Consider the following 16,284-nt stretch of genomic DNA (forward strand, 5'->3'; position numbering starts at 1 on the left):
CTCAGGTGATCCACCCACCTTGGCCTCCCAAAGTGCTGGGATTACAGGCATGAGCCACCTCGCCCAGCCTTTTGTTTGTATTTTGATAGAGACAGGGTTGCCCAGGAAAGAGTGCAGTGGTGTGATCACAGCTCACTGTACCCAGGTGATCCTCCCGCCTCAGCATCCTGAGTAGTCGGGACTATAGGCACTCAACAACATGCCCAGCTAATTTTTAAAATTTTTTTGTAGAGACAGGGTCTCTCTATGTTGCTCAGACAGTGAGGGTTCTCTGTCTTTCCACTCACCTCCCCCTTGTTGTCTCTCCCTCCCCACATCCCACCCCCATGCATCTTCCCACCCAGGCCAGCAGACCTGTCAGGATGGACTGGTCAACCCGCAGGGTGGTGGATTTGATGGCGAGGATTCGGATGTCTGCAGGGACTTTGTCTCCCACTGTGGAGAGAGTAGGGAAGAGGGAGGTCACTTGGGAATGGAATTTTCTTCCTTCCTAAGAAAAACCCAATCTGTGTCTGACTCATTCTCCTCATCCATCCTTCAGGTCTCAGGGAGGCTCCCAGGGCTTGCATCAGGCCCCTGGCATGAGCTCCTGAAGCTGGCAACCACCCATCGTGACACCCATCCCTCTGTCCCCGTGTCCATGGCGAGCTAGAGTCTCATTCTATTCTCAGGTTGGTCTTGAATTCCCACATCTCTTCCCACTCGCTGTGAGCCCTGAGAAGGGATGGGCAGGCATACTGCTCAGCACATAATACGTGCTAAATAAATGCCCACTGAATGACTGGAGGGGAAATTAAGGACAGTCCAGCTGTAGGACAAGAAGCTAGAATACAGAATGGGAGACAGGAGTGAGAAAGGCAAAGAGGAAAGGCAAGGAAAGAATTCAGGGAAAACAGGGTGTGTTAGAGAGAAGGGGTATTGGGGTGAGAGAATGAAGTGGACAGCCAGGAAAGGCAGGGAGAAATGGGAAAATATGGAAATTGAGATAATCGAGGGCAACCAAGAGAACAGTGGAGGGCAAGGCAGGAGAGGAGTGAGCGGAAGGTATGAGTGGGCAGGACTTAAGGCAGCAGGGGGCGTAGGGTGGTCATGGAGGGGACCACATATCAGGAACCTGACAGCTCTGTCTGAGCATCTCAGGGAGGCAGGGAGGTGAGGAGCTGGGGAGAGTAAGCTGGGAACATGGACAAGACAGGACGGATGGGGCGAGAGAGAAGCGGGGCGTGAGCAGGAAATAGGTGTGGAGGAGCGGGGTGGGCAGCACAGGCTGGAGAGTGAATGGGTGGAGGTGAGGCCAGGGAGATGCACAGGTGGGTTGGCAGGCACATGGAAACCACCTTTGGGGCAGCTGGAGAGGTGGATGCCCAGCCAGACTCAGAGACCTTAGGAGGAGCCTAAGAACCTCCCAGGGGCGCTGCCTAATTCCACACTGGTCCCACGGATGGTACTGGGGACAGGATCCAATCGCTTTCCTTTCCCTCTGTTTCTAAGGCCCCCTCCTGTGCCAGAGGAAATGGACCCAGGAGGGAGGAGGGAGGTCGGGATGGAGTCAGGCGGGACGCCCTGTCACCCAAGCCCGTGTGATATTTATAGACATTCATGGCGCTGACTCCACGCTGTCACAGCGGTAATGGGGCGCCGGGGTCTTCGGCCTGCCCTCACTCCCTCTCCCCAGGCTCCCTGGGGTAGTGACTTGGGTGTCTGCTACAGGGAAGGAGGCCGCAGAGGAGCCATTCCCCCGGCAGGGGCCTGGAGCTTCGGGAAGGCCTGCTCAGGGCAAATATAAAAACCGCTGAAGGGGGCAGAATCCCAGTAATCTTAGCCACCCAGCCCCCACCCCTCCCTGGCCAGGCATTAAGTGTCCCTTGCCTCGGGCGGGGCCCTCCTTGAGCTCCCTCCTCCCCAGTCCCGTGCTCCGTGCAGGGCCTGAGTTTCCCTTACATGGCCGGGGGCTCGAGCCTTCGGCCTCCCTCCTCCCTTCTGCCCTCACTCCTTCCCCTTTGAGAGGCCTCAAGGGCACGGAGAGGTCAAGACTGAAAGCTGACCAAGCTTGGGGTGGGTGGAAGGAGGGGGAAGCCAGGCCCCGGGAGGGGGTGGAGACGGGGCCGTTGGCAGGGACCGGGTTCCACCTGTTGCCTGCAAGTGCGAGTGCAGGGTGAGAGGATGGAGAGCAGGGGGTCTGTCTGCAGCCTCAGGGACAGGACTGGCTGTTCCTGCTGAGACTCTGCTGGTGAAGGGGGGCCGTGGCCGGAGTGGCCTGGGATGACCTTCTGAGGAGTCGGAAAGAGAAGCAGACTCCGCCATCCTCCTGGACACCGGGATCTGAGCCTGACCAGCCCCCAGCGTCTCCTAGGCCTCGGTCCCAAAGCTTCGCATCCTGGACCAGCCGTCCCTGTCACTCACCAGCCACCTCCACGATGTCCCCGGGGACGATGTCCCGAGCCTTGATCCTTTGCACTGCCTTGCGGTCAGCCCGGTAGACCTTCCCCATCTCTGGCTCATACTCCTTCAGGGCCTCGATGGCATTCTCTGCGTTCCGCTCCTGAGGAGACAGGGTGGAGGAGGCACGGTTATGTACAGGAGGCAGGGTTATGGAGTTGTGGCTTCTGGCACAGGGGAGGCAACAAAACCCCACATGGGCAGGGGTGTGTGTGTGTTGAGGAAACTGTCACCTACAGCTGAAAACAGGTGAGAAGGTTTTGGGGAGAGAACAAAGAAGAATCAAAGAAAATCAGGCTGGGCATGGTGACTCGCACCTGTAATCCCAGCACTCTGGGAGGCCGAGGCAGGTGGATCACTTGAGGTCAGGAGTTCAAGACCAGCCTGGACAACATGGTAAAACCCCGTCTCTACCAAAAGTACAACAAAACAAAACAAACAAACAAACAAACAAAAAACAAAGCCTGGCGTAGTGGCACGTGCCTGTAATCCCAGCTACTTGGGAGGCTGAGGCAGGAGAATCACTAGAACCCGGGAGGCAGAGGTTGCTGTGAGCTGAGATCACACCACTGCACTCTAGCCTGGGTGACATAACAAGACCCTGTCTCAAAAAGAAAAATCTAAATAAAAAATCAAAGAAAATCAGAGGCTGCCCTGCAGATATTGTCCTACACCTGCCAGCACCACAGACACAGTGGCTCTGCTGTACCTGTAACACTGGGACAAAGAGAAAGTGCTATTTCTTTTTTACTTTCTTTTTATTTTTTTGAGACAGGGTCTCACTCTGTTGCCCATGCTGGAGTGCAATGCAATGGCACAATCTTGGCTCACTGCAACCTCCACCTCCCTGTTCAAGTGATTCTCCTGCCTCAGCCTTCTGAGTAGCTGGGATTACAGGAATCCGCCACCATGCCCAGCCAATTTTTTGTATTTTTAGTAGAGATGGGGTTTTACCATGTTGGCCAGGCTACTCTTGAACTCCTGACCTCAAGTGATCCGCCTGCCTCGGCCTCCCAATGTGAGAAAGTGGCTATTTCTATCCTCAGTGTTCAGAAACCAGTGAGCACCAAAAAATGGCTTATAGTCTGACATTTCTTAGAACCAAAGCAAGGTAGCATTTGGGTTTTCACTTTGGAAACGACCTAAAACAAAACAAAACAACAACAACAACAACAACAAAAAACCAGGAAGCAGAGGACAGGACATGTAGAGGGTGGTCAGGTCAGAGGAAGAAGGAAATCAAGCTAGCGTCTATTGAATTCTTACTGTGTGCCAGGCACATCCATCATCTTAGTCGATTTCACACTGGATTGCTAGCCCCATTTTATGGATGAAGAAACTGAGGCTCAGAGGGATGAAGGAACTTGCTCAGGGTCACACAGCCAGGAAATGACAGTGGGTCACAGTCTCCCACCTCTTCCCCACACTCCATCCCATTCCAGACCAGGGGATAGGACCACAGGAAGAGGCAAGTATGGGGGAGGTGATGGAGGAGGAGGAGACTGGAGGGAGGGTTGGCCTCTCCTTCAGTGTTGGGACATGAAGGGGTGAGGAAGGGTCAAAGCTAACCTGCCAAACCCCCACGATGGCATTGGCAATGAGGATCAAGAGGATGACAAAAGGTTCAACAAAGGCAGTGATGGTCTCTTCACCTTCCTCAAACCAGGCCAGCACCTGGAGAGCAGGGGAAAGGAGAATGACAGGTAATGAGGCACCGAAAGGGGTAGAGAAAGGAAGTGGCCCACTGCAGAGGGGAGAATTGCGCCGGAGCCAGCAGGGGGGCCGGGTATCGTGGGGGCGCTGTGGCCCCACATTCGTCTGAGGGTCTGTCCACCTACTGCAGGCCCTGCCACCGCCTTACTCAGCGGGATGGGCGCGCACAGGCTTGCACCACTAGGGGGATTAGCTGGGAATGCTTTCAGGTTTCCCTGACCAAGCTGCTGGCTTAGAAGCGAAGCTCGGTCCAACTCCCTGCACAGACACATCCATCCCACGGGAGCCAAAACCCGAGAGGAAAAACCCTGTGGTCCTCGCAGGCCGTCTGACCCCCGCAGCCCTCCCTCTCGGCCAAGGCAGGGAAGCTCCGGTTTCACGAGGGAGCCAGAGCGGGGATAGGGTTACTGGGCCTCCTGCGCGCGCCCCGCCCCAGCTGTTGCCACCGCCAGGCAGCAGGCAAATGTCAAGGAGCAAATCTGAGAAGGGAGAGGAGAGGCCCTGCCAGCTTGTGCTTAACGCGACGGGGCCTGCGTTCGGAAACCAAGGTACAGGCAGGCTTTCGTTGCCTCCAGAGGCCCCAGCAAGACTCATGCTGCAGAAGAATCCGCAATACGCAGATGGACTGCGGGATGCGAAGTAGCCCCTAGGGCGGGAGAGGAGGCAGGGCCCTGGGGATGCCCCGCGGCGGTGGGGGTGCCTAGGAAGCGCGGGGAAGGGCTAGGGCCAGGCTGGGCGGGTGAGGCGAGGGATGCCAGTGCCCTCCCTCACTGGGCGCCGGGCTCCTTGGAGTCATCCTCGCACCGCCGCGCTTTCCCGCCACTAGGAGCGAGTCCTCCTCTCGACCAATCAGCGTCAGGCGGCCGGGGAGGGCAGGGAAAGGGCGCCGGCGGGCGCGGGGATTGGTGGAACGGCCGCCCGCCCGGGGCATGCCGGGAGTGGCAGTGGCCCCCGAGCTGCAGCCGGCCTTGCTGCGGGACCCGGAGCCCGGGGCTCGGGGGGTAACCCGAGACCTCCAAGCTCTTGAAGCCGCGAGGGTGGCTTAGCTTCGGTGTTTTGGCTGAGAACACCCTTAAAGCTTAAAATAAAACCTGCCTGTGGGGTGCGGGGGAGGAGAGAGGAGGAAGCGAATCACACCCGCTGCTGCTCCCGAGCCCGCCCGGTCTGTACAATTGGATGCTCGGGGCTCAGACGGGAGGATCCAGTGACTGCGAACCCCGCATTCACCCGATCCCAGCCTCACACCCCCAGCCAGCCCCCAGAGACCCTCCCACACTTACGAAGGAAATGCATGCGGCCAGGAGGAGGATCCGCACCAGGAGGTCTTCAAACTGCTCTATCACCAGCTCCCACAGGGTCTTCCCTGGGGGAGGAGGCAAGGGGAGGGCCCCGGGTTAAAGTCTAGGGGGTGAAGGTCTGGGATGGAGCGCCCTGGACTCCAGCCTGCAGTGAAGAGGCTCTAGGGTGGTGGGCAGGCAGCTTGGTGCCCAGAGAAGGGCTGAGAATCTCGCCTGGAGTCCAGAAACAGACTCGGCAAAGTGGGGAGCAGTTCAAGGGTTGGATGCTTCAAGGAGAAAGTGCCTGGGAGACTTCTGTCCTGGACAGGCTTCTAACCTTTAGGGAGGGAGATTTGCCTTTTGGGAAGGGGTATTTGCTCAAGGAATCTAAAGAAAAGGCAGGGAGGAGGGAGTGGGACGGGGCAGGGGAGAGGGGTGATCATCTATGAGAGTCCAGGGATTTCAGTAACTTACCTTCCTCAGCAGGGAGCTCTACCCAGGAAAAAGAAGAAAAAGACAGACTCATTTGGGGTTCACCCTCATGCCCCCCACACCCAAGACTTTGTGGCTAAGGTAAGAGAATCAGGCCACCTTGAGGTTCATCAAGGTCATCCCATTAAAACCTCCCAAAACTCTGGATCTCGGAACTCTGTTTTCTCAGTATCCTCTTACCCCTGCGAGCATTGGACAACGGCCCAGCTCTTCCTTAAGATACCCTGAGGGGAGAAACGCGTGCATGCGTGTGCGTGTGTTTTGGGGGTGCAGGAGGGCATTAGTTACCAGCCTCTCTTCCAAGGGACACTTACCATTGGGGCCGTATTTCTCCAGATTCCGCTTAACTTGGTCCGGGGTGAGGCCCGTGGTCTCACTCACCCCAAAATAGGCCAAACATTCCTCCGTGGTTTTAGCGTGAGCGGCCTCCATTGCGCTCCCTTCCTGGGGGCCGGGGCCGGTGTGTTCCTTCCAAGGGGTTCCCACTCGTGGGGGGTCTTCCTCAGTGTGTCCAACTGCCTGTCTGCCTGGGTTTCTTCTTTTTACTCTCCTGCTCCCTCCAGGTTTTTCTTCCTTCCACAAAGCTCTGACCCCCGTCCCACTTGAGCAGCCGGCCACCCCCCGGCCCCCGGCGGGTCCTTATGAGGGAGCAGGGGGGAGGCCGGCCTCCCCCCTCCTCCAGATCAGGGATTGGCTGGCTGAGACTCCAGCAGGAGGGGTCAGAAGAGAGATATTTCTGCTGACAGAGGGGGAACAGTGGGGCTGCAGCCTGAGATGTCACTCATGAGGGACGCAAAGGTAGCCCCAGCCCCAGGGAAGTGGGGTAGGGAGACTTCACTTTCTGTCATCTGCTACTGACCCCGCCACCCCATTGCCTCGACTTCCCCAGTTGCATTGAATTTCCCATTCCAAACTCATCCCCCCAGTTCTTCCCTGAGCCCTCCTTCCATCCCTGGCCTCACCTGTCCCTTTCCTCACACCCCCCTTCCTGCCTCATCTGCCCGGAGCCTGTTTCCTTCCTCCTCACCTGCTTCGCTGAAGGAGTAGCAGAGATACCCCAAGCCTTTGGGGGACTGATGAAGTGAGACATCTTTTGGGGGCTAGAGGAAATGGCTCCTAGAGGGACAAGGGGAAGTGAAGAGGGGAGAGAGTCAAGGGGACAGGGCCGAAGATGGTAACCCTACCCTAGGGAGGGGTTGCCACAGCCATCAACAAGGGATTTAGTGTCCAGGCCCTGGTGAGCACTGCCTGTCTCTCCCCAAAACTGCCCCCCCTTCCCCATCGCTCTAACTCAGCCTCTGGGAACAGAGCCCTCAGGGCCGCCCCATCCTGGATAGGGAATCCCCACCCCACCCCCCCAAGAAAATGGGACACCAAGGCAGCCAAGTAACCCAAGAGGCTACAGAATGTGCTGATGGCAGAGGGGGAGGGGTAGCTGTCTCAGGATGGGGGCAGGGGTCACCCCAAGTCATGCACTGAGGGTCACCTCATCCCACACTGTGCTCTAATCCATGGGGTTTCCATGGCCAGCCCCAGAGGCCTGTGGTCTGTGCTGCACTCTGCCCTGCTGCATCTGCCCACGAGGGGAAGAGGATCAGGCCCATGCTGTGTGTGCCGAGGAGCTGGGCAGGCCCCACAGAAAGGTGTCGGGGCCTGGGGAAGCCGGACCAAGAAGGGGTTCCAGATCAAAGGAATGGGGAAGGGTGGACTTCTGGGGACAGGTCTGGGGGAAATGAGGACAGATTAGACCTGGGGGAGAGGGAGCAGAGACACAGAGTAACCAGGGTCAGAGGGAAGTCTGAGGAGCAGTGGGGAAGAGGGACAGCAGGGAGCCAGGTGGGCGGGGACCCCGGCGCTGGGTGCAAAGCCACAAGTTGTTGCTGAACACTGGCCTTGGTGTCAGCTTCCTCAGAGAAGCAGCTGCTTTGAGCTGCTCCTCCCCACCCCTGCTCCAGGATGGGGGCGTCTCTTGGTTACCACCAGGGCAGCAGCTGGAGGAGCCGAGGGAGGGTACCGGGGTGCAGGAAGAGGAGGACAGGCAGGCAGAGGCTGGATGAGAGTCAGTGTGAAAGGTCGGTGAGGGGAAGGGGCCTGGTGCCCTGGGCTCAAGTCCATCCTCCGTCTAGGCCTGTTTCCTGAAATGAGCAGAGGCGTGTGGACTTCCTAAGCGTGGCTTCTTAAGGCTGCTTTCCATTCTGGGGCTCAAACACCGAGGCAGAGGACAGACTAGGAGACAGCAGAGCAAAGAAAAGGGAGGCCTCCACTTTTGGGGAGGGGGATGGCAGCAGGGGTGGATGGAACTTGAGGGTTCAGCCTCCCAGATGCATCTCTTCTGCCTGAACTTGGGGGAGGCGCAGCCTCCTGGGTGAGTTGAGGACAAGGTGTTCCTTCCCGCCTCCTTTTCACAGTTCCAACAAACCCCTCCCCTGAAGCAGAGTCCTGCTGTGACCTGAGGGGAGTGGGGGACAGTGGGCTGAATTGAGGGTGCAGGAGGGCATTAATTAGCAGTCTCTTCCAAGGGACACAGCCCCCGGCACCTCCACACAGCCCAGCACCCACCATCTCCGCTGGACTCAGACTCACACCCGCCAAGGCTTTTGGCGCTGGCCGGTGTCTCCCCACCAGCACCTGGAGGAGTGACAGGGGCTACTGTCTTACAGCAGTGGGAATGCCCAAACATGGAGAGGGGCAGACGGAGAGAGGGGCAGCTTCAAGGGAGTTAAGAGCCTGAGACAGAGGGCAGGGGGCAGGCTTGGCAGCACATTCCTGCCAACAAGCCTTTAAGGTTATTCATTTCTACCTCCCCCAGCTTCCCAGAGGGGCAAATAAGCCAGGGAGGGAAAGCCATCCGCCAGGAGCTGCGGAAGGGCCACCCTCAGGGAGGCTGCGGATGTGAACTGCCATGGAGGGAGGCTGAGCCAGAGGCGCCCTTGGGGATCCCTTCCCATAGGGGTCTCCAAGCCCAGGGATGGAAAGTGATCCTCCTGTCACACCTGAGGGCTGGAGCTAAAAGCATGCGACACGGAGACAGCCTGGCCAGTCCCTGATGAGTGCAGAACTTTGGTTTAACCATCGTAAAGAAAGGCTTAGAGCGAAAGTCTCTCAGGCCCCAACAGCCAAGACGTGCCGGTCTGAGGAGTGGGTGGGTGTCCCCGTCCCCCTCCCCTGCCCATCTTTGAAAGGCAGGTCCCTGGCAGGGCTGGGGGAGGGGAGCCTCAGAGCACCAGTTGCTGCTGGAAGATTAGGAGGGGATCAGGCCCTGCTTACCCCAGGGCGCCACAGCCTTCACTGGTCATCTCACTAAGAACACAGCACCCAGCTCTCCAAAGCTTCCCCCACTTTCAAGGCTGGTCCTATCCCCAGTCTCCTGAGGCCAAGGTTTGGGGAGCCCCAAGAATTAGAGTAAGCAGGAGAGCCAGCAGGCTTCCCTCAGCTAGCCCCCCGCCTGGGTGGCCTGGAAACCCAGCTGTCTCCTGTCCATCTCCCGACAGGACACAAGGCCCAGAATAGCAAGGTCATGAGCGTGGGTAGGGCCTCCTGGAGGTGGGGGCTGAGGCTGAGGGGCATGAGGGTGTGGGCTCCATGCTGCCTGAGCGGGGAGTGAGGCAGGATGCTGAAAGGCAGAGCTGGACAGCGGGGAAGGGAGAGGGCCGAGCTCAGCGGGTGGGATTCTTCAGCCCTAGGCCCCTCCTTGTTGGCACCACTTCCCAGAGCTGGGAAGCCCAGGGGTGCCCTCTGTTGGAGGGCACAGCCGCGGATCAGGAAGACTGATTCCAACAGCAGAGCCTGTGTTTAATGGGGTGGAGGGGTGTGCCACAATGTGGGTGGTGGTATAAACTCAAATGCCCATAAGGCCAGGCCCTCCCAGGGAGCAAAGTGAGCTGGTGGGGATGGGGCAGATGTGGAAGTGGACCTGCACCACTGGATCTTCTGATTTTCAAGAGAAGCCAGTGAATTTTTTTTTTTTTTTTTTTTAGACAGAGTCTCACTCTGTTGCCCAGGCTGGAGTGCAGCGGCACGATCTCCGCTCACCGCAACCTCCACCTCATGGGTTTAAGAGATTCTCCTGCCTCAGCCTCCTGACTAGCTGGGACTACAGGTGCATGCCACCATGCCCGGCTATTTTTTTTTTTTTTTTTTGAGACAGTTTTGCTCTTGTTGCCCAGGTTGGAGTGCAATGGTGCCATCTCGTCTCACAGCAACCTCCGCCTCCTGGGCTCAAGCCATTCTCCTGCCTCAGCCTCCTGAGTAGCTGGTATTACAGGCGCACACCACCACGCCCAGCTAATTGTTTGTATTTTTAGTAGAGACAGGGTTTCTCCATGTTGGTCAGGCTGGTCTCGAACTCCTGACCTCAGGTGATCCACCCACCTCGGCCTCCCAAAGTGCTGGGATTATAGGCGTGAGCCACTGCGCCCGGCCTGTGATCTGAATTTTTAATGTGAAACTCAAATGGACACCATGTCCAGGCCAAGCAAACCATGTCAGCAGATGAAACTTCATATGTCACAGATGAGGATGCTCAGGCCCAGCGTGGCTACGCCTTGCCCAGGCCAGTGAGTGGCAAAACCAGGACAGAAGCCAATGCTCTCTGCCATCCACCCTCCAGCCTGGCTCTGAGAAGGGGGGCATTGGGGCCCTCTGCGACTGCCACATTAATCTCTCCCAGCACAGCCACCGTGTCCCCCATCTCTCGCTGCCAGCTGTCTCTAGGGTAGGAAGCCATAACTCAGGAAGGGCTGCTGGAGATCCCTATGCCTGCCATTCACAGCACCGTCCCATGACAAGAACTCACAGGAGACCCCAAGAGCATCATTTAGCGCTCCACAAACAAGGCTGTCAGAGACAGGGATGGCACCGAAAGCACAGCACTGCATAGTGACAGGGACTCAGCCTGGGCCAGCCCTCTGGCCTGTGGGCACTGAGTGAGCCGCCTTCCCAACCCAAATGCTCCAGTCCCCACAGCAAACACTGGCCATAGCCATCACGATAGAACCGAGATAAACCTTTTTATTTATTTATGCTTCTCCATTTTGTTTAAAACAACAACAACAACCACCTTAATATAACTGACAGCCCTTCCCCCTCACCCTGCCTTGGGCTGGGGGTGGTTAATGGGGAAATGGCCTCCAGGGTGGGGCTGACCAGAAGAGCCCCTCAAGGAGCTCACAGAGCCCAAATCCCCTGCCCTGGGGAGGGGACCTGTAGTGTGTGACGGGAGCCTCTCTTGAGCCTCTGCTTGTACCATCGAAGATGCCCTTGGCCAACAAGGGTCAGGAAGCATGGGGGAGGGATTTCGGCCTCCTCTGACCCTACTCAGCCCAATCTCACGAGCAGGGCTGGGGGAGCTTAAAAAGGGTGGAGTGGGTGGGGTCAGCTCATACGAAGGAGTACTGGTTGTTAATGGCCCTGGGGTGGCCCCCTTCCTCTCCATCACCCCCTAGTGGTGACTGCTGCAGCTGCACCATTGGGGGCACCCCCGCGTCCCCACCAGACCCAGCGCCCTGGGCCTCTGAGCCTGGGGCTATGGCCTCTTCCAATTCAACCACGGGGACCAGCTCAACCACGGGGACCAGCTCTTCCGGGACCCCTCCACCGCCCGCTTTCTCCTTCTCTTGCCTCTCTTTGGCTGCTGCGGCTGCTGCTGCCGCCACTTCTGGCGCCCTCGACGCCTCTTCTGCCCCAGGCTGTGGGGGATCTGTCCATGAAGGGGGTTCAGGGGGCTGGGGTGGGTCATGGGAGGTGTTCGGTTCTGGATAGGAATGGTAAGAAAACAGACCAATTGTGGAGGCAGATGAGCTCCTGCCGCAGCCTCCCCTTCACTCTGCCCTCCAGGAGCGTGGCTGTCTCCCCACATCCCATCTCCTGAGCAACCCCCCATCCATGGAAGATGGATCATGGGCGGTGGTGAGAGGAGGACCACACTTACACACAGTCACTCGCTCCGAAGGGCATGAGGGTGCAGGAGGCATCGGGGTGGCATCCATCTCCCTCGCACACCCCCGCATGGCTCCCAGCCTGCTCCCGGCCTGGGGGGAGGGGCAACGTGGGGACAGATGGGACGGTGGGGCAGGGGAAAGGGAGAGATCAGACAGGGACATGAGACATTGAGGGAGGAGGGAGGGGGATCAGACCGAGCGACCCCGGGAAGGGCAGGCCCAAGGCCAGGCTGCAATGACGGGCAAAGACGAGGCCAGGATGGGTCCAGGAGACAGACAGACAATGGAACAGAGGATCCGATGGAATGGGGATGCGCCCACCCACCTCTCAGCTGCCGCCCCGGCTCTAGCCAGAAGCCTTCTGCCTTCCTCTGTCCTATCAGCGTATTTCTTTCCCTTCCAAACCCCCAGGCACAGCAGCCTCCTCTACCCTGCTCTCCCAAGCAAAGCTTCTCCTTGTCATAGCCCCCCCGCCCCATCTTTCTGGCACACACACCTCACTTCTTGGGTGCACGGGCACCTCCTCCCCTGCAGACCTGCTCTGCTCACCCTGCTGTCGCTGGGAGGATGGGACATAGCTGACAAGGACAACATCACTGGAGCCTCCTGACTCCAGAGGGATGGGGTGCACCCGGAAGTGCTCGAGCATATCGAAAATGGACTGGAACCACAGGTGCTGGACCCGGCACTGACCCTCCTCGTTCAGCGACAAACGCAGGTGCTGAGGGCAGGACGGGTGAGGTGAGGTAGGAGGCAAAGACCCTGCCAGGTACAAACCCCCTCCCCCGGCAGCACTCCGCCACCCCACCGCCAACTCCGCACAGAACAGAGCCTTTCCTGAAGGGTGGCTCACCTTGGCCTTGCCCTGGAAGTTGAAGGTGAGGACGTATTCACCCCGCCTTGTCTCACTCTGCCGCACCAGGAAGACACCGTGGGAGCCAGTGCCGCCAGTCAGCACCAACTGTGCAGCCTTGAGCCGAGAGAGCATCCCGTGGAACCAAGGATACCCTGAGAGGGGTTGGTCCCCCTCACCGCCCTCTGGCTCCCCCTGGAACAGGAAGGACCCTTCAGGAAGGAGAGAGGGAGGGAAACCGGGGTGTCAGGGCAGCCTCCCCCATCCTGGGAGAAAAAAGCCTTGCCTTCCCCTCGAGGCACCTGCTCCCCGCACGCGTCCCCAACTCCCCTGGGCCAGCTCCCTCGGGATCCCAGGAGAGGTGGTCAGGAAGGCAGGCACCCAGGCCTGGAGACATGCACACTCACACCTCTGGTACCTGTGGCTGTTTCCGGAGTGTCCAAGGGAGGGTAGGGGGCTGAGAGGGGATGAACTGTCCCTGCGGGGGGTCCCTCTTCAATGGGGATGCGGGGGGGCAACTCTGGGGGAAGCAGTTCCATCGAGTCAAAATGGGAGGCGGCAATGGAGGCAGAGCTGGGGGAGATGGACGCTGAGGGGCGGTCTGAGAGGCCCCCGTATGCCCCTGGAAAGAAAAAGGGCAAAGCTGAGAACCCAAGAAACTCCTCTTCTTAAGGACTGTCCTGGGCCCATTTCCTCACCAGTAGTCTACCCTGTGTGCAGTCGCTGGCCAAGATGCCAAACAGCTCTGTGGGTAGTGTGACCCCTGATGCTTTTACCAATGGCTCCCAACTGATGCTTCCTGTGCTGCTGAGGGACTGCAGAGTTAATGCAAGGAGGTCCTAAAGTCCAAATGTGTCTCTTTTTCTGAATCAACAGCTGAGAGACTATTGCAGAAATGGAGAGTAGAATGTCTTAAATATATACATACGTGTTTTTGTAGAGAAGGGGTCTCTCTCTATAATAGCCCAGGTTGGCCCTGAGTTCCTGGACTCAAGTGATCTGCCCACCTCAGCTCTGGGATCACAGGCGTTGAGCCACCATGCCCAGCTGCCTCAAATATTTTAACATTCAAAAGGAGTCCTGGGCCGGGCGTGGTGGCTCACACCTGTAATCCCAGCACTTTGGGAGGTTGAGGTGGGAGGATCACTTGAGGTTAGGAGTTCAAGAGCAGCCTGGACAACATGGTGAAACACCGTCTCTACTAAAAATACAAAAATTAGCTGGACATGGTGTGCACACCTGTAATCCCAGCTACTTGGGAGGCTGAAGCAGGAGAACTGCTTGAACCCAGGAGGCGGAGGTTGCAGTGAGCCGAGATTGTTTCACTGCACTGCAGCCTGGATGACAGAGCAAGTCTCTGTCTCCACACACACACACACACACACACACACACACGGAATTCTGACTGGACACAGTGGCTCACGCCTGTAATCCCAGCCCTTTGGGAGGCTGAGGTGTAAGAATGACTTGAGCCCAGGAGTTCAAGACCAGTTTAGGCAACATGGTGAGACCCTCTTACAAAAAAAAAAATTAGCTAGGTGTGGTGGTGGCGGCACACGCCTGTGGTCCCAGCAACTTGAGCGGCTGAGGCAGGAAGATGGCTTGAGCCAGGGAGGTCAAGGCTGCAGGAAGCTGTGATTGCACCACTGCACTCCAGCCTGGGAGACAGAGCGAAACCCTATCTCAAAAACAAAAACAATAATTTTTAAAAATAAAAAAATTTTAAAAACACACAAGCAAAAAAAAAAAAGTGTCCTTTGTTGAACTATAGGACAAAGCCCCCTAACTCTAGGAGGCATCAAAGATGCTCCTTCTATTACTCCCCTAACCCACACCAACTTGATCTTTACCTTACCTTGTATTCATGTCTCTTCCACTTTAACCCAATTATCCCATCCAATTTGTCCCCATATCCTTGGCCCTCCCCGCAGGTCTCTGCTCTTGCCCTTTGCGTCCCCAGGCGTGTCCTCTCCTCTCCTCTCCTTGGCATCGCAGTCCCTGTCTCTCCCACCTTCCCCTGCTCTCTTCCTCCCCTGAGCTCCCAACGTGCTTCCTGCTTGTGCTGCTCAGGGGACACTAAGCTTTCTACAGGGAGTGATGTGAACCCAGCTGAAAACCTCCAGAGGACAAGGAGCTCATCTCAGGCATCCTAGCTACCCCATCCTGGCCCGGGACACAGCGCAGGGCCAGGTATGCACTAGGGGCATCCTCCAAGTCTGTCCAATGGCAGGCCACAAATGTCACAGGTAGGCAGTGCTCAGAACACAGGCGTGTGGTGCACAGACAGCATGGCTTGGGAGACAGGGTGGCACAGCCCCTGTCTTCCTCAGTGACCCTCAGGTGTCCTCTCCCTGGTCTTAGCTACTGAGATCTGATGAGATGCAAGGTCCACTCTAGATCTAAGATTCCATGATTCATGTGTTCATTCACTGAATACAGCCTGTGTGCTAGGCACTATGCAGCTAGAACTCAGAACAGAGGGTCAGGAGAAAAGGCTATAGTGGAGGCCTAATCTGGAGATATGAGTTGGGACCAGGCAACACATCTTTGTGTGTTTGTGTGTGTGGGTTGGGTATACAAAAAGTACAGAGTCAAGAGAAAATGTAGTTGCCCCTGACAGACACAGAGATGCAGAGTAAGAGCAAAACAAAGATTTCTACGAAGTATTCCAGAAGCTTGGAGAAAACAACCATTATTTCCAGCTAGAGTGCTGGCCGGCAGGAAACTGACTGAGAAAGTGACAAGGCTGGGCGCAGAAGGCTGGCTAAGGTTTGCTTGGGGCCTGCGTGGGGTCGCGATGATTCTAAACAGCAAACTGTGGCTGTGTTCAGGGACAAAAGGCCAACATTTGGTGGGGTTGGGGTGGGGCATCTGGAAAACAGGGATGGGGGCACAGTAGAGTCTGGAGAGGTCATGGCACCTGACAGCAGGGGCCCCGCAGGCAGGTTCTGAGGCTCTGAGCTCTCTAAGGCTCCACCCTTACCCTGTGACAGGCGGTCATTGCTCTCGCTGGGTCCAAGCAGCAGGTCCTGGCTGGGTAGACTCTCCGAGTGATTCAGGCAGGACAGCTCCAGGCTGTCTGTGTTCTCCCTTGCAAGGAATGAGGTCCCAGGGGCCAGAGGGAGGGTCATGGGGCGGGGACTGGTAGTAGGGCAGGGTCTGCAGAGACAGGGAAGATGGTGCTGGGAGGAAAGTCACCAGGTAAGAGGCGCGAGGCTGCTCCCCAACCCCACCCTATGTCCCTCAGCGACGGAAGTCAGGCTCCTCACCCTGGGCTCAGGCATTCTTGGATGTCAGACACCCAGGCCTTCACATGCTGGGCGTCCACTGTCTCCAGGATATACTCAGAGGGACCTTCTACCTACAGAGACGAGACGACGCCTCAGCTTGGGCAGGGGCAGGGAGGCGGCTTAATCCACACCTAATGAGAGCAATGTATGTAGGATGTCTAAAAACAAGATGCATTCCAATTCTTTCTGGAGGCCGGGTACGGCAGCTCACACCTGTAATCTCAGCACTTTGGAGGCCCAGGAGGGCGGATCACAAGGTCAAGAGTTCGAGACCAACCTGA

The 16,284-nt window shown here is 57.4% G+C and overlaps 2 protein-coding genes and 1 long non-coding RNA gene across 9 annotated transcripts in view; 1 reads left to right on the forward strand and 2 right to left on the reverse strand.

Moving 5' to 3' along the window:
* The window catches only part of ATP2A1 (ATPase, Ca++ transporting, cardiac muscle, fast twitch 1), a 40,373-nt gene extending 33,752 nt beyond the window's left edge, over positions 1 to 6,621 (reverse strand). For 2 of the 3 annotated variants that reach the window (XM_011933471.1, XM_011933472.1), the window contains exons 1-6: positions 6,236 to 6,621; positions 5,904 to 5,921; positions 5,433 to 5,515; positions 4,009 to 4,113; positions 2,404 to 2,542; positions 355 to 435 (exon numbers count right to left, since the gene is read on the reverse strand). In XM_011933471.1, the coding sequence (XP_011788861.1) occupies positions 355 to 435; positions 2,404 to 2,542; positions 4,009 to 4,113; positions 5,433 to 5,515; positions 5,904 to 5,921; positions 6,236 to 6,353 (544 nt within the window). In that variant the 5' untranslated portion in view covers positions 6,354 to 6,621. Of the gene's footprint in view, positions 1 to 354; positions 436 to 2,403; positions 2,543 to 4,008; positions 4,114 to 4,923; positions 4,976 to 5,432; positions 5,516 to 5,903; positions 5,922 to 6,235 lie in introns of those variants that run through there. The other variant, XM_011933473.1, reaches the window with a different exon arrangement.
* On the forward strand, positions 5,083 to 6,068 carry LOC105505615. Its single transcript, XR_001000783.1, has 2 exons — positions 5,083 to 5,474; positions 5,913 to 6,068. It is a non-coding gene; the product is annotated as an uncharacterized LOC105505615 (long non-coding RNA).
* Positions 6,622 to 10,905: 4,284 nt separating the features above from the next.
* The window catches only part of SH2B1 (SH2B adaptor protein 1), a 34,827-nt gene continuing 29,448 nt past the window's right edge, over positions 10,906 to 16,284 (reverse strand). For 2 of the 5 annotated variants that reach the window (XM_011933483.1, XM_011933484.1), the window contains exons 4-10: positions 15,983 to 16,074; positions 15,697 to 15,872; positions 13,132 to 13,335; positions 12,714 to 12,925; positions 12,410 to 12,581; positions 11,851 to 11,950; positions 10,906 to 11,673 (exon numbers count right to left, since the gene is read on the reverse strand). In XM_011933483.1, the coding sequence (XP_011788873.1) occupies positions 11,655 to 11,673; positions 11,851 to 11,950; positions 12,410 to 12,581; positions 12,714 to 12,925; positions 13,132 to 13,335; positions 15,697 to 15,872; positions 15,983 to 16,074 (975 nt within the window). In that variant the 3' untranslated portion in view covers positions 10,906 to 11,654. Of the gene's footprint in view, positions 11,674 to 11,850; positions 11,951 to 12,356; positions 12,582 to 12,713; positions 12,926 to 13,131; positions 13,336 to 15,696; positions 15,873 to 15,982; positions 16,075 to 16,284 lie in introns of all 5 variants that reach the window. The other 3 variants (XM_011933481.1, XM_011933480.1, XM_011933482.1) reach the window with 2 other exon arrangements.

This window comes from Colobus angolensis, unplaced genomic scaffold, assembly GCF_000951035.1.
Source record: "Colobus angolensis palliatus isolate OR3802 unplaced genomic scaffold, Cang.pa_1.0 Scaffold128, whole genome shotgun sequence".
NCBI classification, from domain to species: Eukaryota; Metazoa; Chordata; class Mammalia; order Primates; family Cercopithecidae; genus Colobus; species Colobus angolensis.